Source organism: Melospiza melodia, chromosome 19 (genome assembly GCF_035770615.1).
Source record: "Melospiza melodia melodia isolate bMelMel2 chromosome 19, bMelMel2.pri, whole genome shotgun sequence".
Lineage (NCBI taxonomy): Eukaryota > Metazoa > Chordata > Aves > Passeriformes > Passerellidae > Melospiza > Melospiza melodia.
Window position 1 is genome coordinate 456,623 of NC_086212.1, and position 23,288 is coordinate 479,910.

Below are 23,288 nucleotides of genomic sequence, written 5' to 3' on the forward strand. Positions count from 1 at the left end.
ACCTCTTGTAGTGTCATTAGCTAGTTTGCATGTGTTAGCACAGAGGGGACTGGTGTAGGTGTGACTTAACTATGTGGACAACTCATCCCCAGGCAGGGTGATGAGCTTTCATCTGATTTGGCAATGGTGGTTAGCCAGTGTAGGGGAGGGAGGAGCTCCCTCCCTGGCATCCTGGCAGAGCTCTTTATCTAATGCAGCACATCAGCCTCAGTGCTGCACAAGACACAAGGAGTCAAGAGAGACACAGAATCTGTGTGGTGAGCATGGGGGACTCTGCTTTGGGTTTGGGTTTTCTTTGTTGTTTTCTTTGTGTGTGGTTTTGTTTTGCATTTAAGATTTGAATTAGTTTTTCAGTACCTAAACTTAAGATAGTTGTTAAAAGGCTCACTTTGCCTTGTATGGGTAAATTTTTTGATAGATAGGTAGATAGATAACAGATAGATAGATGTGTGTATATATATAGCTATATTTAGCCAGAGATGCTGCTCATCTTTGGTCTGAACATGCTGCAAAGAAGGCTGGTTACAGAAAATATTCACTCCTGAGAACAGAGATAGTTGATATCTGAGCTAGTTAGAGCCCCCACTTCAAGATGGTGTATAAAAATAAGCACCCCCTTCTCTCTGAGGAATTGCTGCTGTAGCTGCCACTGGTGCCTGAGGCCTTCTCCCTGCTCCCTTCTCCCTGAGGCCCCAGAAGCAGCTTCGGAGCCATGCTTTGCTGCCTCACCAAGCACATTGCCTGGCTCACTCAAAAGGACCTTTTCTGTGTCTCTGCAGGATACCAGGTGACATAGATGAAGTCAATGCATTGAAATTGCAGGTGGATCAGTGGAGAATCCCAAACAGTCTCAGTGACCCCAACATACCAGGTACAGGACTGTTGCAGGTGTGTTGCTGCAGCCTCAGCCACGGTACAGTGTGGAGGGGCAGGTGCAAGAGCAGCTCAGTGTGTGTGCTGCTGCTTGGGAATGTGTACACAAGTGTCTGCACTGACCGGGATTTTGTTCTGTGTCTTTTCACTGCCTTTCCAAACACTGCCCATAGAGGAAACACTGGGTGTGGGGAGAAATCTCTGTCTCTGATGTAGTAAGGCTGTGCAAGCTGGGCAGAGTGGTGGGAGTCTTTCAGGTCTCCTTGTCCTCTTCTTTAGGAGCTGCTTCCTAGAGGAGCAGGTAGATAGCAGCCAGTATTTGCCACTAACTGGTCTGCTTGGGTCCCTGAGCATTTCAGAGCCAAGACCGAATCAAGGTGAAGCAGCACAAGCACAGAAATCGCTTCTCTGCCATCTCTCTCACTGCCAAGTTTGCCCCTGAAGGGGGTGGGGAAGTGACCAGAGCTGTTCTCATGCGCCTGCTTTCTGCCCAGCCTCTCTCCTCAAGCTGTGGTATCGGGAGCTGGAGGAGCCTGTGATCCCCCAGCAGTTCTACCAAGAGTGTATCAACAACTATGAGAACCCCGATGCTGCTGTGGCTGTGGTGCAGCTTTTGCCGGAGCTCAACAGACTGGTGCTGTGTTACCTCATACACTTCCTGCAGGTAGGCAGCCCCCACAGCCCTGCACTGGGGCCAGGAGCATGTGAGGCTCAGTTAGTGGGACAGCTGTGGCGGGACCATCAGCACAATTTTAAGATCTCTAATCTGTATTAAGGTGGGATTGATGGAGGGGTGTTTGCTGGCCTTGTTCCTTATGGGAGCAATAAACCCTGATCCTGATCTAGTAGAGCCTGGGGTTGGTTTCCTGTCTGCCAAGGCTGCTGCTCTGTTGGTTATGTCAGAGCACAGTGCTCTTCCCTGTGGACACGTGGCACTTGGGGCACTGTCCTTCAGGCAGGCTTTACGTCTGCTCTCCTTGCACCTTTTCTTGGGCCATGTGTTTGGACTTCCTTGCCCTTTCCCACTGCTCCATCTGAATGTGTTCTTGCTATCTGCAGATCTTTGCTCAGCCATCAAATGTGGGCAGAACAAAGATGGATGTGAATAACCTGGCCATGGTGATGGCCCCCAACTGCCTGCGCTGCCAGTCCGACGACCCTCGCATTATCTTTGAGAACACACGCAAAGAAATGTCTTTTCTCCGCATGCTGATAGTACACCTGGACACGAGCTTCATCAAAGGGCTGGTTTGAGCCACTGGCCCCACACTGCAAAACGTTGCTCTAAGGAGTTGCTAGATTAAGTCTTCTCCTCTCCACTTAGGTTTCTTCCATAGTCCTTACTGTTGTGATGCCCTGGGTTAGCCCTTCAGCATCTCCCAATGTATGATCACAAGGACTGGACATTTCTGGAAGGCTTGGTTCTGTCAGCACCAGGAAATCCTTGGGCATGCCAGGTCAGGTTTAGCAGTTCCTGGCCTTTCAGTGTGCAGTCCTCTTCCTGAGAGCCACAAGATTGGGTGCTCAGTGAAAGCGCTGTGACATGCGTGAGGAACTGCTACATGCGGCAGTGAGACTCTTCGTTTTCCTTCTGGAGGCAGAGTTAACTTGAGGTAGGAAAACATCACTCCTGTGCTGTGGCAAGATCTGGTCCGAGGGAAGGTGCTGCCTCATCAGGAATAATCCTACTGCTCTGGGGCCAGCCTTGTTCACCTCTGCAGACTGTTGGCTGGAGATGTCAGAGTTGTTCTGACGTCCCACAGTGCTGTTGGTAAAGGGCTGTGAAAGTGCAGAGGTTCAAGAACTGTAGGGCTGTGCAGCAGCATGTAAGACCAGCCCTGTGCTGAGTACCCACCCACACCATGATGCTGGGTACAACAGGAAGGCCACACACCTAACAACAAACAGGTAAACAACCACTTTGGCATCCTCTTAATGAGGGCCATATCTTCTGGAGCAGTGACCCCAGTGGCCTTGCAGCTCCTGTTTGCTACAGACAGCATGAGCTGACACCAGCTTTGCTGAGGAGCTCCTGAGCCTATGCTCAGAGCAGCCTTCACAGCTCCAGCTCCTTGCACTCCCCTTCCTAATACCACATCCTTCCCAGACTACTCTGCCAGGAACTAAATACCAGTTTGACCCACCCTTCAGGCTCAGCCCAGGTCTAAAGAAAGCCCACAACAGTCAGAAGTGCTCCTGTGCTCAGGTACACCCTTCCAGGCAGAGCAGCAGCAGTGCTGTGTGCTTGAGAAATGCTGGTACTGCCTGTAGTCAACTGTGGTATCCATGCTCTTCCTTTGAGGTGTTTTCCTTGCTGGAGGCAGGTCTGCTGCAAAAATGTGTGTTTTGGGATTACTGTTGCAGTGCAAAGTCTGCCAGTATCATGCAAGGTTGCATTTGTGTTTCTGTATCCCCCTCCCTTTCCAGTGGGGACCTGGGATCATCCTCTCCAGACTGCAGTGGGGAGCTGAGCCCTGCCCACAGTGACGTTCAGAGCTGATGCCTCAATCAGTGCCAGTGTGGTGCCATGTGCAGAGTCTTTCTAAGAGGGTTCCCAGAGCCTATGTTCAGATGAGTTTGAATGAACTCCAGAACAGGAATTCAGTTTGTGCCCAGCTGAATAAAGGTTCCTCATACCAGATGACCCTGTGGTCCAGGAAATCTTGCTCCCGTGTCAAAATAAGCTTTGTCAAGCATGCCCACGAAATGTGCCAGCATTTGTTTCACATACACACCCATCTCCATGCTTTGATGCCTCTCAGCTTGTTCTGTCCTTCTGTAGTGCTGAACACTTTGTTCTTCACATGTGAAGCTACTCCCCCAGAAGTGTAGAGACAGGCAGAGGTTACCAGCTCTGACATGCTGTCGTGAGATTTGAATTGCTGAACAAGCTCAGGCTGTCCTGTTGCCTGCCAAGGGCTGGAGCAGCCACGTGGAACCTGCCCTCCTTTGGGCTGCAGGTGCCTGTGTCTGTGTCAGGCTTTGCCTGCAGCCACTGCAGTGGTGATCCATGTTACTTCTTGCACTTAGCCAGTGGCAGTCAATCAAACCATAGGCATTTGCTGCTAGTAAAAGTGAATGATTCTGGCAAGGGTTGTTAAACATGCTCATAAAAGACACTGGATATTATTGTCTTTGCCAACAGATTTGTAAATATCAATCAGTAAAGTAGCTTTTCCTCTGTTCTAATAGTAATAAATACAATCTTCATGGCTGTATCTTTTGTGAATTGTCTTTCTTGGAAATTTCTGCAGCATGATTACATCTATGTGGGGCTGCACATTTCAGCCTGAATGTCAGTGCTCTTGAGTAAGATTTGAGAATCAGCATGAAGTAAGCATTTGGAAACCATGCTTTGGGCTGCTTCTGTTGTTCTTAATTCTCAGGCAACTACCAAAGGACACTTAATGAATCTTGGAAGAGAATGTTTGAAACACGTAAGAGACAATACTGCTTTACACATATCTTCTGGAGCCTTTCAGGGTCATAAAGGTATGAGAGAAGTTTATGGGCAGTTGGAGGGTAAGAGGGATATTCTGCTTGTGTCCCTTCTCCAGCAGCTGGGAGTGCTGCAGGTGGGCTGCAGGAGGTGGCCACACAGGCATCCTCTGCATGGCCTCCTACGGGGTCTCTGCTGATGCAGATGTAATTTATTGGGCTGTTAGGCTGACCTGATGGGGACATTTTTATGTTCAGACTAGAGCATTCTCTCATCTTTCCTTGCTGGTCATCCAAGAAACCACTGGGAGCAGTCTGTTGGTGCTCGAGACTCGTGCTGGTTGCGCAGTGTTGTGGAGCTGCAGGGCAGATGCCAGCTGTGCCACTTCAGCCACATAGGAATGACCCCAGGCTCTGGATTGTGTTGCTGGTGCTCTGGGGGGGGGTCGCTGTCTTGTCAGACTAGGAAAAGCTGCTGCACTTCAGACAAAGCCAATGAGGACTGTTCTGTCACACCAGCAGTTAAGGATCACATATGCTGGCCATACCACTGAGTTTTCCCATTAGTCTGGCTGGCAGAAGTGTTGTAGGTGGGCTGTGGGGCAATAGAACGCAGAAGGAAGACCAGGAACATTGTAACCTCACACAGCCCTTTCCTAGGGGGATGTCTGCAGCCCAATTTCTGAGTGTTCCCCAAAACTTTTCTGTGAAATGAGCTGATTTTTGCCAAATCAGAAAAGGCCACAAACCAAGTGCTTCAGCTCAGGCTCCAAGACTCAGGCTCATTCCTGCAGTCACCATGACCTGACACCTGGATCAGTTAAAGAAGTGATGGCCTTGGAACAAGCTTGTGGTTTGTTCCAGGCTTCTATGAGCAGTGCAGTTGGAGCCGGCGCTCGAGGGCAGCTGGGACGCAGCTCCTGGAGAGGAGGCACCAGTGGCTTGTCCATTACCTGCTGCTGGTTGTGAGAGACTGATGTGTTCCAGCGGGGCCAGCACTCCTGCAGTGCCGGGTGCTCTTGCTTGTGCTGTTGGATTTCTGGCTGGTTTGACTCTCCTTTTCACAGACCCTTACAAGAACTTTTTGCTATGCCTGCAAACAGAAATGGTGAAAGCAATTCTGCTCATGGCAGCTGATAGACACCATGCCCTCATGTCTGTTGCCCATGTGCCAACTCAGCTCCTGAAAAGGCTGGGCAGATGTTGTGGATCACAGGTGGATTTTGGACCTGTGTCCTAGATTGCAAGGCAATGTGTATTCTATTTGCCATCTTTTAGAGGTCTGACAGTTATCTTCTGTTAATTGGGCAGTTCTCTTCATCTCTTCCACAAACCAATCCTCCCTCTGGGGAGACGTTAGCTGTTAATGGGCTGTTGAATGTCACTGCACGACTGATAAAAATTACAGCATCCCATTGTGAGATGCCCCGCCCAGACGGAGGAGCCAAGGATTCTTAACTGGATATAATCTGAGTTTTTGGGACACCAGATCAACCTTTCCACTGGATTCTCAGAGGAACAGCTGCCTTTTCCACTGGATCTTCAGAGGAAGACTACGCTCTTCTACAGGATCACTGCTCCAACAGAACCACATCTGCCACTCCAGGAAGACTGCAGCCACCATTCCAATTGGACTGCTACCAGCACCCTGACCAACAGGGTGTCAGGTTGTATTCTGACTCTGTCAGTGTGTTTTCTTTTGTATTATTGCATGTTTTGTTTTGTTTTTTTCCCTTTTCCTAATAAATTGTATTACTTGGAGTCTCTCACTGGTTTTGCTTTCAAACCAGAACAACCTGCCTGTAGGTTCAGCTTGAGGTGGAGAAAGGGCTTAGCTTTGGCAGCTGCCTGATGTTTTACAGGACAGGGCAACCACAAGGCTACCCCTCTATAGAGAAGTTCCCCACTGTCTTTCCTTCCATTGAAAATGTGAAGGGTCTCCCTGCCCTTGTCCACCAGAGATGCACAGAAGTTCTGCCACCTCCTCAAAGCTCCTGGGTAATGAGAGGCCAGTTTTTAGTATAATCCTCATGTAGGTTTTTAGTCCAATCCTTACATGGAGCTTTGCACTAAATCAGCCCTGTGGGAAGATAGAGACCAGAGGAACAGGCAGGTCTGCTTTGGGAGCCCTGTGGCACTGGCAGGAGGCAGAGATGGGAGGCTGCCTGTCCTGATTCTGCCCCAGTGCTGGTTTGATGTGGCTACAGCACAGCACTGGCAGATTGAGCAGAACTGGCCCATGGAGACAGTGCCAAGCTGGGGCTGTGTGGAGCAGGGCTCTGGCTCTGCCACACCCATGGACTGTCTGCGGGACACCCAAAAAAAAAGAGATGGGAAAAGTTGAATTAGTTGCTGAGGTTATTGCTTTTAGAGGTCCTGTTGTCCTATACCATTTGTCAGCCATAGTGAACAGTGGCAAGGTCTGGTTGTGGATGCAGTGGGGTGGGGAAACCAGCTCAGGCATTCATCATCCCATGACGAGGGAACAGGAAGGAGCATTGGTGTTCTGAGTGAGGTGGACCACATAGGAACCTGACCGGAGTTGAGTGCTTACAGGTAGCCATGCAGGAAAGCTTTTGGGACATATGGAGTTCACTCATCCGCTTGACTATTCCTTGCAAAGCAGGGGACACCAGCTGAGGACTCTGTCCAGGCCACAAGGATTTGAACCTGCATCTCCTGCCCCAGCCTCTGCCTGGACCTTCCTCTGTCTCACCATGTAAACTATCCATTTTGTCTGAAGTGCTTAGTGTTTACAGGTACCATAAAGGGAGCTTGTGTCTGAGGACTGGAGGACTGTGTGACCTCTGCTGTCAGGGCTGGATGCTGGCAGAGATCGAGGCCCGAAGTCATGAAGGTGTTAGGAAGGTGAAGGCTCTTAAAAGCTGCAGCTTCTCCCAAAGAAGAACCAGTGGGTTACATCAGTTCACCTCCGCTCACAGATACATTTCTTCCATCTTGTCTGTGCCACATTTGGTCTTTTGTTCAGATTACAAGTGAGGTGGGAGACCAGGTGGTCCATGAGGGATGTAGGGGGTGTGGAATGGAGGAGGGAGGGGGGCCCTTCCTTTTCAGTGAGCTGCTGGATTGCCTCAGCTGCCTTGAAACAGGCTTCCCTGAAACAACATGGCCGTGGTGCCTGCTGGGGAAGACAAGGGCACTGCAAGTGCAGACAGCCCCAAATACTGGGCTAGGGTGTCCCCTGGTGGGTGTTACCTCCTTGCTCTCGGGACATGTCCATCAGACCCCATAACCCCAGGGACCACAGAAAGGCCTGTAGAGCCTCCTCTGCAAATGGACAGCCCTGTAAAGAATGAGGAGGTGAGGAATCTTCAGCCTTCTCCTTTCTCCCAGCTAAATCAGGATGTCTGGGTGTGGTCATGTAGAAACGTCTGCTTGTCTGTGTGTCCCTCCCAGCCACTCCCTGGATGGGGCTGTGCTTGCTCTGGCCAAGGGCACAGGGTGAGGGTGGGCACCCGTCCCTGGAGATATGTAGCCAGTTCCCAGCCTCTGGTGCTCTGGTCAACAAAGAAGGGGTGAGAAACTGTCCCAAAGTAGAAGGTACCCAGAAGTGGAATTCTGCTATGATGGCACACTGACCTGGTGAGTCACTCAGCTCCCATCCTTGTGTGCACCTTGGGAGCAGTCTGGAGGTCAGCTAGACCTGTGGGACCTCCAGCAGCACTCTGACATAAACAAGTACAAGCAAGGTGAGGCACAGTGGGAAGAGCAGGACACAAAGCTTATCCCTGGCCTGCAGCACATTGGTGTGGAGGGTGGAGACCATGTCCAGATGAATCTGTAATGCTCCTGCCCCAGAGTGGGATGCTGCAGCAGCTCTGCAGACTGCAGGGCCCTCATGGGGGCTGTGTTGAGGCAGCTGAGGGCTCTGGCAGAGGTCTAGAGACAGGAAAAGACCCTCTTGGCACAGACTCTCCTCCTTTCCACTGCCATGCAGGCCCCAGAGTGGCCAGGCAGGGAGGAGTGGAGGGTCTCAGGCAGGGAATTGCTTCAGCCAGGCACTGAGGCCTTCGTGACAGCTCTCTGGGGCTGCTCCTTGGGTGCATTGCCCTGCCACGAGTGTGATTGTCTCAGCTGGAATGTAGGAAAGCAGAGCTGCTAAGCTCAGGGCCAGCTTCCCAATAGCACCACAACAGCCAGGCCCTTGAGGGGAAGTAGCTGAAGGACACCTCACTGGGAATTTCCTCCCTGTTTCTCAGGAATGTTGCCTAAACACAGACCTTTGCCCTTAGACCTCAGGCCCTTGCCTGAGCCAGGTCAGCCATTTCTGTGATGATAGAGATCCTGGTCCAAGCCAGGATCCTCCCCTGAGCTGCCTCATCGCTGTAGGATTTTCCAGTGTTCATCTGGTCACTGTCCCTGCTTTGCTCCCATGTACCACTGGCCTGTCCTGTGCTGGATAGGGCAGTGCCCTCCCAGCTCAGTTCCTGCTCAGCTGTCCTATGATAGCTCCTGCTGCTCTCTGACAGTGAGTCAGGTGGAGTGCACAACTCTGCTCATGCTGAGCATAAATAAAGGATTTACAGGTGACACCTGAACTCCTTTGCAGAGAAAGCAGAGAAGATCCAAACTGATCCTTCCACTTGCTCAACAGCGAAGCTTGCTAAACAAGACAAAAATGCTGGCTACTTCTGGCCTCCCTACCTCAAATTCCCTATAAAATTTGGTCTCAGCATGACAGAGGCTGAAGAATGAAAGATAGGACAGGTTACACTAAGGAAAATGCCCAGAGACAGTATGGTCTAGCTAAAGAAAGCACAAACAAGGCCTTGGAAATAAACTCTTTATTGCCACCACAAGAATGTGGTCTGTATTTGCTGTCTGAGGGCTCTTCAGCTCTCCAGTCACACACCTCACTTGCATCAGATGAACTTTGGGTGCTTTGCTTGGTGCTGTGCTCTGGCCTGGGCTGGAGGGATAGGCTGGAGGGAAGGCGATGGGTCCACGGTAGGGAGAATGTCCTCAGTGGCATAGCTCTCCATTCCACCTTGGGATGTGGGTGGGTTTGCAACAGGCCCTTGATAGTTCTTGTTGAGGGCTGCTGCAGGCCCTGGTTGACTGATCCGCTCTAATACTGAGTCAGCAATCCGATTTGACATGGTCCTTATTTCCGAAGTGTTGGCTAAGGCTGTTGACTTTAGGCTCCTTTTTCTTTCCAAGTTCTCCTTCACCATTGCTTTCAGGCTCTGCTGTTCAGATGCTCTGGGGAATCCTTGTCCAGCTTCCATGTCCTGCCTTGGACATGGTTGGGATGACTGCACTTGTCTGTTGGAGACATGTCCCCCAGGAAGCTCCAGGATTTCAGTGTACTCACTGCCAGTGTCTTGTTCAAACTGAGAAGTTACAGAGGATTCCAAGGTGTAGTGAACACTCTCAACAACTTCTCTGGTGAGTGTGTCAAGGGAGGTCTTTGAAAGTACTCTGTCTGCAGTGTCCTTGGATTTGTCTGCTTGGGTGGCTCTTCCAGCAAGAGGCAGGTCCTCCCACTTGGCTGCCACCCCTGCCTCAGCAGCTTTGGATGTGCTGGATGCCAGACGGTCCCCCAAGATCTCCAACACTGTTGCTACAAGCTCTTTCGCCATCACTTCCATTTTCTGATGGTGATCTAGAGAAGTATCCAAAAGTTCTACTCTCCTGCGGCCTAAAAGTCTTTCTCTGATTCCCTGGGCAACCCTCTGTAAAAAGCTGCCATGCTGATTCCTAGGAATCTTCAACCTCTCAAACACTCTGTACACCACAGTCTCAACTAGCTCTTCAAGCTTCTTGGCTTGTGCTGCAGTTAGTTGCTCAAACATAGCATTCAAGAGGCCATTGTCAGTGCCATCTGGCTTCCTCTGGGAGTCAGCAGCAGTGCTGGCATCCTTCTGCCCCAGCTTAGCTCTGGAGTAAGTTTGGCCCTTGTTCAGAGCTGCTCTCCCTTTTCTGCATGCCCCCAGTTTTTGGCTCTTGGGTACGTTGGAAGGCTTTTGAGGCTGCAGCTTCCCCTGACAGGAAGTGTTGGTGATTCTTGGCAGGCTGGGGCCATGCTTAAATTGGGCCCAGGATGACAGAAGGGAAAAAAAAGTGAAAAGTGAAAAAAAAAAGTGACATCTTTCTGAAAAATGACACCAGGTTGTGGGTCATGGTGCCTGGACAAGCACTCAGTGCCTGCATGCTGAGGATTCCCGCAGGCTCAGGCCAGCACTCTGCTTCAGCCAGGCATGAGGGCAGGGGAGAAGGGCTTCCCTCAGCACGGTGTGTGCCTGCACATGGCCCTGCTGCCCGTGCCCTGCTCAGTGCCCTGTGCTGGCTCAGCTCCCAGCCCTGGAGTCCTTTCCCCACCACAGCGCCCGGCCCAGCAGCACCGCCCTGCACAGTCCCATGCCCCTGAACACAACGCTTTGCCTACTTTTTGCTGTGCCAAGATCTGCTCTGACCGTAGCTTGATCCTGGTCAGGTACTGCCTGTACTCATTGAACTCCTTCACAGTGCAAATCACCTATGGAGGGACCAGGGCAGAATTCCCCAAAAACTGTCAAGCCACACAGTCGGCCTTCCCCAAAACAGCCCGAGCCCAGTGGGAGAGGAGCTGCCCCCAAGCCCTCTCCCCATACCCTGGTGTTGGGGCCACTGCTGTCCCCCCAGCCAGGGCTGAACAGGCAGCGTGGGGCAGGCTGAGAAGGGCAGGACTGGGGCTTGCCAGGAGGATGTTGGTGCTGCTTCTGCTCCCAGGGACAGCAATGCACAGCCCTGTCCTCTGGCAGCAGCAGCAGCTGCAGCAAGGGCTGTGGGAGCCCTGCTTGAAGAGGGCTGTTCTTGATCAGCCTGATGTCCAAACCTACCTTGTTTTCTCTGGTGACAAAACCCCGTTTCTTCAGCAAATGCAGCACATCCTTGCGCTTGTGGTAGTCCTGAAGGACAGGGTCATGCAGGCAGTTGTATGCTGGGCTGAGGTGGTGGCAGTATGGATCATCCAGAGTGAAACAAGGAAGCGGCCGGTGGAGCTGTAAGAGAGTTTTCAGAGGATGAGGAGGCAGGAGAGTGGAGTGAAGAGGTACCACATGGTGCCTGTGAAAAGGTAAAGGTCTTCTCCATCCTTCTGTAGGCACAGAGACCTGCACAGACAGACTACAGGGCTGGGCTGCGATGGGTTAAGGGAGAAAAGACAAACTGCAAGCAACCCCACCAGCAAATAGGTATCTTAGGCCACCAGGAAGAACTGCAGACCCATCCGCAAATTAACCTTCAAAGGTTCAAATGCAGCCAGTGGAGAGTGGATGAAATCAGTCTCCTTGGGTTAGGCAGGCCCAAGGGCTGTGTTGGCTACCTCCACCTCCAGAAAATCTCTATCTTGGGAAGCTGCAGCGCAAACTGGAGGACAACAGTGTGTGTATACCCCAGGCAGGGAAGCCAAGTTATTCCAAAGGTGCCAAGAAGGCAAGCAGAAGGTTGGAATCTCCCTCACAAGTGCCCCAGGGGGCCTGACATTGTGGGATGAGCTGGAGGAATGAGCTGCCTTGGCACCCAGACACACACAGCTGTCTGCTGAAGGCAGGGGCCCGGCCACACACATGCACAGTGCCAGAAACCAGTGCAAAGATGGACAAGTGATTTCTCCTCTGTATTCCAGGGAGCCTGGAGTTTCCCTTGCCCAGTCCTGTCCAGTTGAAGGGCTGCAGCTCCTGCTGTAGAGCAGGTGGCCTCAAGAAAATCTTTGCATGATAGGGACTCTATGAAAGAGGTTTTCTATCCCTTTCTATTTCCTTTGCCTTTTCACCCAGCTTTCCCCTGCAGAGGACAGGCTTGGCTCCAGGTGCCACAGGGATCTTGACTGCGAGTGGGAGGTTCAGCAGTTCAGGGTCCATTTTCCTGGTATCTCCTTCTCCCAGGTGTGGTCTTCTGGGGCTGAGATAGGAAGACACAGACACTCAGGTGTTGCCCAACAAGCCTCCTGCATGGCAGTCCTGGAGCCCTAGAGCATCACCCCATGTCCCAGGCTCCCCAGCAGAGCCCTCTATATTGGCCCAGGGGTCCCCTCCCCCCTGATTCCCAGGGCACTCAGCAGTGCCTCTGCCTTTTGGCAGGACAACAGCAGTGGCACGGTGCTCCACAGCTCTTGCCAAGACCTCTCATGGTGCTGTGATCCCACTCTTACTCTTGCTCCAGAGACACAGCAGCTGCCTCCTTGCTAAATATAGCCAAGGGCATTAAGGGCATTGTTACATCATGGTGATGTCACATCAGTGCATTGTCACATCATGTGCTGACACTGTGTCACACAGAATCTGCCCACCACGCCTCGGGGGAGGTTGGTGCGCCCGGAGGCTCCTTTGGGCAGCCCTGTGGGCCACCCCCTCCCTGTGACCCCGCTCTGAGAGCTCCTGTCCTGTCCACAGGCCCCTTCCCCCTCCCCTGTCCTGTCATTCTGTGTGGCAAAGCTTCCTCACCAACAGGAAGGGATGGGAGAAATTGCCGCACCAAAGGGGTGCAGTTTGGGTTCTGCTTTTCCCCTCTTTCCTTTTTTAGAGCTTCTCCTGTCATGGCCAAGCAGCCACAACTGGGGAAATTGCAGTAAACTGGATATTTGGCCCATCCCTGGCAACATCTAATTCCTGGTTCACATTTCGAGAAACAGTAGAGAAATAGAGGCTGAGAGAAATCCCTCTCCTCCTCTTTCAGCAGGCTCCCGTTCAGCCCAGACACCTTTCTGCCACCTTCCCAGTCTCCCCTGCCCTGGCTTCTGCCGTCCCCGTTTGCTCTCACTTCCTACCCCTTCTTGGCTGGATTTGGTGAGATCTCTGGTGCCCATTCCTCCAGCCTGTCTGGTTCCTTGGGGCAGCTTTTACACTGCAGAGCCGTGCCAGCCTCGCTCTTTGCACAAAGGCGAAGACAGGCAGAGCAATCTGTTGGAGATGCAGTGATTGATCCCCACGGGGCTCTCGGGAAACAGCGAGGGGCGCAGCCCAGGGATGGTGTTCCTGGGCTCCCAAAGCCGTTTCTGGCACACGCTCCAGCTGCAGCTCTTCTCCATCTTGGCCAGGGGAGGAGCAGCATCGGCTGTGCCCCAGCTTCCCTGTGCCCTGGGTCCTGCTCAGCCCCCGGGGCCGTGAGCCCCATACCGCATTCAGCTGGCATGGACTATGATATTCCCAGCACGGTGACATCCCTGCAGAGAAATCCTCTGAAGTTCACAGTGCAAAACTGCAGCAGCTCAGCAAGGGTGGGAGCAAGGAGGTCTCTGCCTAAAATCTTGGCTGGGCCTGAGGGACAAAGGGGACAGAGGAAAGTAGTGCTGCCTGCCTCTGTTCTCACCAGTTTGGGCTCCTCCCTGGGCCAAAAAGCTTGGTTTGTCCACATTTACTGCTTTCCTCTATGTGAGAGGAAGCTCTGGACCCAAATTTATCTAACTGATCCAATCACGGTCTGTCTGCAACCTGCACCAGAGCAGGCAGGGACCAGCCAGGTCTGTGGAGGAGTTCCTATTCCCTGGGAAGGGCTGCCACTGATGGCCACCCACACCAGGCAAGTTTGGCAAATGTCTGAGCACTCATGATCATTTTAACCATGGACACTAACATCAGAGAAGCTGGACCCCTAGACAGTGAAAAAGGAGAAATGTCACAAATTGGCACAGACACATCCCTGAACTACCAAGAGCCATGTGCTCTCCGTGGGAACAGCAAAGCAAAGGAGTCCAGTGGGATCTACGAAGACCTATTTTGGAGAAGGAAGTGGTTCTCAGGGCAGGTGTGCTATGAGCCTGTAGGTTTTTTTAAGTGATGAAACTCCAAAATGAAATACAGTGCTGTCAAAAAACCCATTACATAAACACTATGCTGATCTTTTGGTAAAATAAAATAATTTTCTATTTATCTCAAAACTTAAGGGTTATTTTCCAGTTCTTTTCTATTTTAATTCTTTCTGCAATTTTTTTTTCTTTTCTAGTCACCTGCAATGTTTAGACCACTTCTGAAATATTCAGGTTAAAATACAAATCTGAAAACCGTATTTTCAACCTTTTTTTCCTCCCTGTTGCAATACTTTTAGCAAGCCACTCTGCTTCCACAGATTCCCAGCACACACAGTTCACAGGCTCTGTCAGAAAAGCACTAGCACCCACTGCTGTACAGTGATGGGGACACTCTGCTTCAAACCATCTTTTGTGCTCCCTGGGTCCTGAGATGCTCGTGGAACTGGGCTGAGGCTGATGTCAAAGAAGCAGCCAGATTTGTGTAGCAACAGCAGTTCCTGCAGCTGGAGGAGGAAGAAGGCAGAAGGGAAAAGCCCTTGGGCCACGTTGTGTCTTCCTCTGAAGCCCAAAAGCACCCGGTGCTATGTGGACACCTCGGCCACAGCAGTTACTTGTTTTGTCACAAAACCTGACAGGCAGAAACCCTCTGCTGGTCTGTGGCCTCTGAGCAGAATTTCAAGGATTATCCTACGAAACAGACCTGAATCAGGGAGAATTTATCCACCCAATTCCAGCATACACAGACTTTTGCTCTTCTATGTCAATCTGGTTTGGACTTTAACCCAGCATAAAAGTACCAAAAAAAGAAAATGAAATTAATTTGCCTCTGAACAACTCTGTTATCTACAGCTGAACCCACAGTCTTCTGACTGTACCAGAGGGTGACCACGGCTGAGGAACAGTGACGATGCCCTCGGATGGGCACTACTCAGGCCCACCCGCCTCCCGGCCCATGGGGCAGCAGTGAGGGCACCGAGCCGAGCCGGCGGTGGCTGCGACAGCCACGGGCGGGTGTGCGCAGGGGCGCCCGCATCCCGACATCCGCCTCAAGGAAGGCTCGAGGGAGCAGGCCGCCAGCTCTGCCCGCTTTTTCACCGCCGTGCGACCGCAGCGTCCCCGCTCCCGGCGGGCCCTGCGGCTGCGCCCCGCCGAGGGCCGAGCTCCGCCGGGAGCCGAGCCCCGCCGAGGGCCGAGCCCCGCCGAGGGCCGAGCCCCGCCGAGGGCCGAGCCCCGCCGGGAGCCGAGCCCCCGCCGAGGGCCGAGCCCCGCCGGGAGCCGAGCCCCCGCCCCGGGGCCCGGCCCCGCTCGGCTCCCGGCCCGGCCCCGCCCTCTGCGCGCGCCCTCCGGCCGGAGTGGGCGGGCCTTCCGCGCGCCCCCCCCCCCCCCCCCCCGCCCCCGCCCCCCAGCGGCGCCGCATCGCGGCGGCCATTTTGTGCGGCTGCGGTCGGTGCGCGGGGCTCGGCGCGCCGCGGGCCCGGTGGGGGTGGCTCCGTTCTAACCCTTTTTCCCGTACAGATCCCTCGGTAAGAGCGCGGCGGCGTCCGGGCAGGCCGGGCCGCCTGCCTGATCCGGCGCTGCGGGCCCGCGGCGCGGCGAGGAGACGCGGGGAGGGAGGCCGGGCGGGCGCGTTCCCGCGCACAAAGGGCCGGGCCGGGCCGGGCGGCGCCTCCCGCCTGCAGCCCCGGGGCGCCGAGCGGGGCCGCTCCCGCCTCGCCGCAGCCCGGCGCGCTGAGGCCCGCGGCTCGGGCCGGCCCCGGCCGCTCCCCCGTCCCTGACTCCCTGTCGCCGCCCGCGCACGCCGGCCCGCGGAGCTGCGCGGGTAGGTGAGTCCGTGCGGGCCGAACGCAGGCGCCGCGGGCCGGTCCGGCGGGAGCGGCCGAGTGACCTTGCGGCGGCGCCGGGGCCCGAGCTGTGGCACGGGCCGCATGGCGGGGGCTGTGCCGGAGCCCGAGGCGGGGATTTGACGGGTCCGGAGCGGCGCCCGGCGGGCTGGGTGCGGCGGGGAGCGGGACGTGCAGGGCCCGGCGGCTCTGGATTCCGGGGGCGCTCGGCGGGGCGGCTGTTCGTCAGCCGGACCCGCGAGTGGCGAACCCGCGCTGAGCAGGTACTTGCCCTGCCATATGTTCAGCGCGGCAAGGGCAGGCTACCGTTCCTTTCCTGTCCCATTAAATCTAGAGCATTTCTTTATCGCGCTACACTCTGTCCTTTAAACAATTTTAAAAGAACAGAAATTACGGTGGATATTTTCACTAACCCCAAAGTTGCCTCATGTCGTGCCTATGTAATGCGTACAGTTGGGAGGCACTGGGGTGTTCTTCCTGGCAGGTCTGTGTTCAGATACGGCTTATTGCCAGCAAAGTGGATTTTTGCACCAGTTGGTAATCTGTAGCCATTCCAGGGTTTAGTTAATCTAAACAGGTACAGTTTCGGGAAACCATTTTATCTCCTTTACTGACTTAAAATCTGGGTACCAGAGATGTTTCTGTAGTCCCAGGCTGTTGTTTCTAGACTAAATACTTAAAAATAAACCAGGAGAGATATCTGAAAGTTGATGAGTCCTAGTTAAGTAAGATAAATGTCACTAGGCTACAGAATTTTGTTGTGTTGTATGCAGTAGGGAATTAAACAAAATGGTAAAGCAGTGGTAGTGACTTGAAAAACCTTTTGTAAGTATCTGTACAGCACTTAGTAATGGAGCATCTCTGTAACTAATGCTTTTGACCTGGGTTCATTTAATTTTGTATAATGTGTTATGAATCCTTTTGCAGAACCAGTTTTGAAAAAAAAGGTCAAGCAAGAAGGCTTAAGCAAAGATCAGTCATATCATAATTCTCTGTTTTAATTTTTGTGACTTCTAAACTTTCATAGTAATAAAGGGAGGTGATTTAGGTGAATGTATGTTATTTGAATGCATGCTAAGTCAGCTTGTGGAAGAGTTCGGTAGTTTATGCTCTTGCTGGTAACTTGGTGGATGTCTCCTCAATGGAAGTAAAATTTTACTTGAGCAGGCTGAGAGTAAAATCTGTCTGCCTGTAATTTTAAGGTCAAGTTGGGAATGAGGCTAGAGTATTAATTGTTCATAACGGTGCTGCCTTGACTGAAATGTAAGAAGCATGTAATTTATTCATACCTTTAATTGGCAAAGCTCTCTGTAGCACTTGCTTTTGCTCCTGTAATTCTTGCATGACCTAGGCAACGATATTGACTTAAATTCTCCCTCTTGGCCAGGAAAGGAGAGCACAACCCCTAATTTAATAGTAGGGGATGATAAATTCTCTCTAACTGCACATTTTATTTATAACTGCATCTGCAGAAGATAGGTATTGTCTGTAGCTGTAATTTGTCAGCTGACAGGCTGACACTAGCTCTCTTGCCTATGTGACCGTGGTCCTGTGCATGTGTGAACACTTGCATTGTGAGCTGAGCTAAAGAATGTACGTGGGACAGGGGAAGGATTTATTGCTCAGCCCTACAAGTGGTTGTTGTCAGTATTTAAACTGTACTCTTGATGGTTGTCTAGTTGCATGGTTACAGTGGGTTTTTTTAAAAATCTTAAAAAGAGCAGTCCTTTGGACTGGTGCATCATACTGAGAAGTGTTGTGAGGTGCTGATGAGTTCATTGTATGTTTGAGTAAGTCCTCCTTTTTTGCTTCCGTTAATTCCTTGTCTTCATACTTCGTACTTCTGTTCCTTGCTTGCCTACAGGTTTGTTTTGACTGCTTGTACTTCCTGCAGGAAAATACTTTCTTCAGGTGAAAAATGGTGGTTTGGAACTCTTGGTTTGTCCTTGCTGTCCAAATACCAATAGCTACATGGCCTGTATATTTCTAAAGACCTTTCAGAACTACTGGCATTCCAATGTTTTTGTAACTGCAAACACCAGGCTTAAATGATGATGAATGCATGGGTGTATACTGTGTCTGGTGACTAGCTGCAGATAATAATACTGGAATATAAACACTCCTTTTGGAGGCATGTTAGTTTGTTGACATGCTTGTGTGACTTTTTACTGGGCTTGAGAACTTTCAACCAGCCTTATTTAAGTGTAGGCAGCTATGGTCTGCCTTATTTTTTCATAAATCTGCCTGGAATGGAGTTCTTAGAGAAATTGATTAGAAAGGAAAACATGTCTTCAGCTTGGCTGCCTGTATTAATGAAAAGAGAGGAAGCACTGTTGCTTATTGTGTGGGGGTTTTGTTTTGTGGGCTTGATTCTTGTTTTTTGTTGTTTTGTGGACTTGATTGTTTTTGTTTGTTTTGGATTTTTTAATATGAAGTTAGCTTCAATTGACTCACATTTCTGCTGCTTAAAATCAGCACTTCTTTCCCAAGGAATTGGAGAATATCCTCTTGTTCCACAGAGTCGTTGAGTAAGGAAACTGTCTTCAACACCTCTGTGCTCCAGATGCAGAGCTGAGCATCCTTAGCCTAGACCTGTACGTCAGCGATGCAGAGTGCTATTGGTAGGGTTGGAGTTAGAATTTTTGTTAGTTTTAAAGGCGTGTGTTGGCATAGCAGAGGTTGTGAGTACACCAGGCTGGAATTGCCTCTTCCCTATACTGTAGTTTGCTAATGGCTTTTTTTGTTCCAAGATGCTGTGTGTTTGTATCAGTCATTTCCCTATGCTGCAGCTGTCTTTTGTTGCTGTTACCAGGCTTGCAGAAATAGGCACTTAGAGTTTTTTTGTTTTCCTTCTGTCCTTTCATCTCAGCTGGGAGACAAGTCTGCAAGCAGCCTTGAAATGTACCCCTTTCTTTTCTTTTAAAACAAATGGGCAAGTTGCATCCTTCTTACAGGGTGACTTGTGCACAGATGATCTTTCTGCTTAATTAATTACCTTAAATAAAGACATAATTTTTTATCAGTACTTATGGCAATATAACTTGGAAAATTTTCCTTTATTTGGATGTCTTGAAAATATCCTCTTCTTTATCAACAGGTAGGGTAGATTTGGTTCTGTCAAGGCAAGAAGCAGTGAAACAGAATGCTGTGTCTAGGAGTCAGGACACTGTGTACTGACTGGGTGGAAGTGGTGACCGCTGGGATTTTCACTAGCCAGTGTTGCAAATTATCTGTGAAAAATGTTTTTCAGACTTTTTTTAATGGATATTTTTACAGGTAGATTTCTTCTAGGAGTAAAAAGTCCCAAGTCCAGTTACTGCTGCAGGTACTGTAACCAGATAATTTTTGTGCTTTCTGATTTGCTCCTTCCATTTTCAGTCATAATTTTTTCATCTGATAGCTAAAATTCATGTTGATGCTTGGTGATAAAATCTTAGCTTCAGCATCCTGCTGTAAGAGTGTACTGTGCTGCTGGAACACCCAGAGCAGCCTCCAAGCTGGGATATCGCAGCTGATGGGTGCAGTGCTGGGTGGTAATTTAGCCAGGTAACTGGGATCCCTGTCCTGTGATGCAGGCAGTGACTGGGAGAGCAGGAAGAGGACAAACATTTAGCCTCTGGAGCCAACTCCTGTCAAGTGTGAGGGAAAGGTCCTCTCTCAAGGATGATGTTATAGTGCAAGAAGGTGGACCACCATAGAGAAAGGTATCCACTACCCAAGAGAATCAGCTGTGCTGGGGGTAATCTATCAGGAGTCAAATAACGAGCAACCCCCTGTCAATGCAGATGAGGTCCAGAGTACATAAATGTTGAGCCCCTGAACTCACTTGGCAAGTTTCTTTAAAGAAGGTACTACTTTTCCCTGAGGTGAGCACACAAGAGAAATGCTGCAACATTCTCAGGAGGGTGAAAAACCAAATCTAAATGGCAAACTTTAGCAGAGCAGGAATTTAGCAAAATTTAAAACAAAACGGTCAATTGGAATAAAGCCTTTCATTTAGCAAATTCCACCCATCCAACCTTATATTACCCATATTCCAAGAAGAGGAAGTTAGGAGTGAAAAAGAGAGAAAACCAAGATACAGCTACCATCTTTGATCCAAGTGCAATCTCAGCTATCCTAAACTCCAAGGATGATAGGAAAGTTACCACATGCATCTTAAAGCAGTGGGTTTTACCTGCTCTGGTGTCCTGTGGCTATGCTTCCCAGGTGGGACTTCTGGTTATTTCTGGAGCTAGATTGAGGCTGCAGGCATGTGGTGTGAGGCATTCATTTCAGTGTGACATTGCCTGACAGTCATTCTGGGCTGGACTAGAGGTTCCTGGAGGTGGGTTGTGGAATGGAGCAGTGCACCTCCCACTTTCCGCAGAACTGCCCCCTCCCCTTCAGTTGATTTGAGCCAGTAATAATTTTCTCTAGTTTTTCACAACAATCCATGTGGCAGAAGTTTGGATGGAATGTGACATTGTCACACACCAGGGCATTGACATTGATGTCAATGAAGGAAGGAGCACAAGAAGTGCTCCGGGTGACTGCCTGATTCAGCAATTTGAGGTCATCTTTTTCCTCCTGACTGACTTGTGGCTGTGAACTGTCCAAGACTCTGGACGGACTTGAAAGACTCGAGCAAGTTGGAGAGGAAATGTCCTGTAGTCCTAATTGGCCAGTGCATGGGTGCAGTGGAGAGTGGACACTGCCAGTGAAGTATTTTGGCCTGAATGAAGCCACACCACCATCGCACCATCACGGAGTGCTACTGTGCCAGATATGCTGGAACTTCAGTATGACCTCAAGTCCCAGGGCAGCAAAGTGGTGCCATCATTGAGATTGCCAGTGTGTTTTTCTCCATTCCTTAAGCAGCAGAGTGCAGGCTCCTGTTAGTTTTTACGTGGAATGGCATCCAGTACACCTAGAAGCGGCTGCCCCAGAGGTGGAAGCAGTCTTACCATTTGCCATGGACTGATATAGGCTGCACTGGAAAAGGGTGAGGTTCCAGGACACTTGCAGTACATTGATGGCATTGTTGTATGGGGGCAACACTGCAGGGGAGGCTTTTGAGAAAGGGGAGAAAATAATCTAAATCCTCCCAAAGGCTGTTTTTGCCACGATCAAGGACTTGCCCAAAAAATTAAGTTCCTAGGAGTAAAATGGCAGGATGGATGTTGTGAGAGTCCGGTGGATGTGGTCATCAAAGTAATGTGTCCAGACAGTAAGAAGGAAACACAGACTTTCTTAGGAACTGTGGGTTTTTGCAGGATGTATATTCCATAAGATAGTCAAGATTGTAAACGCTCTCTGTCATGTGACATGGGAGAGCAACAATTTTAGGTGGGATTCTAAACAACAACAAGTTTTGGACAAACTCGACAAAAGATTGTGCAGCAGCCTTTGGGCCACTCAGGACAGGATAAGATGTGAAAAATATGCTCTACATTGCAGCTGGGAAGCATGGTCCTTCCTGGAGTCTCTGACAAAAAGTACCCATGGAGACTTGAAGACAATCCCTGAGGTTCTGGATTTGCTGATAAAGGGGATCTGAGGCCTGTTACACCCCAACTGAAGAAGAGATCTTGACAGGTTATGAAGGGGTTGGCACGGCCTCAGAAGTGATTGACACTGAAGCACAGCACTTCCTGGCACTCGGACTGACAGTGCTGGACTGGATGTCCAAGGGAAATTCCCTTCTAAACATCATGCCCCTGACACCATGTGGAATAAGTGAATGGCTCTGACCATGCAGTGAGCTCAAATAGGAAACCCCAATCACCCAGGGATCTTGGAAATAATCACAGTGGCACGAAGGCAAAAATATCCGTACCATCAGAAGAGGAGGAGGAAAAGGTGCCACCATGCTAAGGAGATTCCACCATATAATCAGCTACCAGAAAATGAAAACTGATGCTCTCTTCACTGCTGCTTCCTGTCATACCATAGGGACAAATTGGAGATTGAAAGCTGCCATTTGGAGTCTTACACAGTGAATTGCAGAAGCTATTGAAGGACAAGGTGGTCCTTGCAGAGCTGAAAGCCATCCAGCTGTCCTCAAATATTGCTGAATGAGAGAAATGGCAAATATCCTACCTCTGCATTGGTTTGTGGATGGTGGCAAATACTGGGGGGAGGGGGGCTGGACCAGTGAAAAAAGACCAGTTTGTAGTGCAGAGGGAAACCCATCTGGGCTACTGAAGTGTGGCTGCCTGGGTAGAGAAATTGACTGTAAAAGTACATTGTGGAGATGCACACATACCCAAGAGTTGGGCTACTGAGGAGTATTGCAACAATGAACGGGTGGATCAGGCTGCCAAGGTTAAATTGCCTCGGGTGAATTATTTCTGTCTTGGGCGGCCCGTGACACCTTGTGTCATCTGGAAAGAGATGCAGCATTACAGATGGGCTCTGTGGGGTGGACTTAACCATGGATACCACCTCCAGGTTATCCATGGCTGTGAAATGTGTACTGCAGTCAAGCTGGGCCAAGTGGGTAAAACCCCTGTGGTATGGGGGGGGGGGCAATGGTCAAAATATAAATATGGGGAGGCCTGGCAGATTAATTACATCACACTCCTGCAGACTCACCAAGGCAAATGTTATGTGCTGATGGTGGTGGAAGGCACCACTGGATGGTTGGACCTACCCCATGCCTCACAGCACTGCCCAGAACACCATCTGGACCTTGAGAAACAAGTCCTCTGTCAGCATGGCACTCCAGAAAGAAGAGAGTCAGACAACAGCCTCACAGACATCTGAGCCAGATACTATGGGATTGAGTGGGTCTATCTTACTCCTTAACATGCAGTCTCTGGAAAAATTGAGCAGCATAATGGACTGTTAACAACCATATTGAAAGTAATGGGTGGGGAACCATCAGACATTGACATCTACACATAGCAAAAGCCACCTGGTTAGTTAACACTTGAGGCTACACCAGTCAAGCTGGCACTTCACAATCAAAGCCTCCACATTCTGTAGAATGGGGTATGGTCCCCATCAGGGATAGATTATGAGGAATATATTAGGGAAGACCGTTTGGGTTAGTCCTACCTCAGACAAAGGCAAGCACATTTGGCGGATTGGTTTTGCTCAAGGACCTGGGTGCTCTTTGTGGGTAATGCAGAGGGACAAGGGAACATGATGCATACCTCAAAGGGACTTGATCTTTGGGTGAGAAGAGTCTGTAATGTTGAATTGTATAATATTGGTTGGTGAATAATAGTGCCACTGTGTGCCATAACTGCAGTTGACAAGGCGTGTAGACTGCTCCAGATATACCAGTTGTGAATTCCTGATGCAGTTTGCCACCCTCTTGCCCTAGAAAACCTATATGATGGATGGAATCCACAGTCTTGGACTAAATCAACTCAACAGACACCTTGGAGGGACAGCCA

At 50.6% G+C, this 23,288-nt stretch overlaps 3 protein-coding genes across 17 annotated transcripts in view; 2 read left to right on the forward strand and 1 right to left on the reverse strand.

Annotated features, from left to right (window-relative positions):
* Positions 1–4,091, forward strand: part of LOC134426795 (rho GTPase-activating protein 39-like) — a 55,059-nt gene extending 50,968 nt beyond the window's left edge. For both annotated transcript variants that reach the window (XM_063172041.1, XM_063172040.1), the window contains exons 8-10: positions 780–871; positions 1,368–1,537; positions 1,933–4,091. In XM_063172041.1, the coding sequence (XP_063028111.1) occupies positions 780–871; positions 1,368–1,537; positions 1,933–2,127 (457 nt within the window). In that variant the 3' untranslated portion in view covers positions 2,128–4,091. The remainder of the gene's footprint in view (positions 1–779; positions 872–1,367; positions 1,538–1,932) is intronic.
* A 5,029-nt stretch (positions 4,092–9,120) lies between these two features.
* Positions 9,121–15,011, reverse strand: LOC134426817 (uncharacterized). The gene is made up of 3 exons (XM_063172103.1): positions 13,082–15,011; positions 11,154–12,216; positions 9,121–10,358 (listed from the first exon to the last, which is right to left on the reverse strand). Exon 3 carries the CDS (start codon positions 10,125–10,127, stop codon positions 9,195–9,197), a length of 933 nt encoding a protein of 310 aa, XP_063028173.1. The 5' UTR covers positions 10,128–10,358; positions 11,154–12,216; positions 13,082–15,011; the 3' UTR covers positions 9,121–9,194.
* Positions 15,012–15,484: 473 nt separating this feature from the next.
* Positions 15,485–23,288, forward strand: part of PHF20 (PHD finger protein 20) — a 71,835-nt gene continuing 64,031 nt past the window's right edge. For 10 of the 14 annotated variants that reach the window (XM_063172043.1, XM_063172042.1, XM_063172048.1 and 7 more), the window contains exon 1: positions 15,486–15,585. The gene's annotated coding sequence lies outside the window, so the exon portion shown is untranslated. Of the gene's footprint in view, positions 15,586–19,179; positions 19,229–23,288 lie in introns of all 14 variants that reach the window. The other 4 variants (XM_063172046.1, XM_063172045.1, XM_063172050.1 and 1 more) reach the window with 2 other exon arrangements.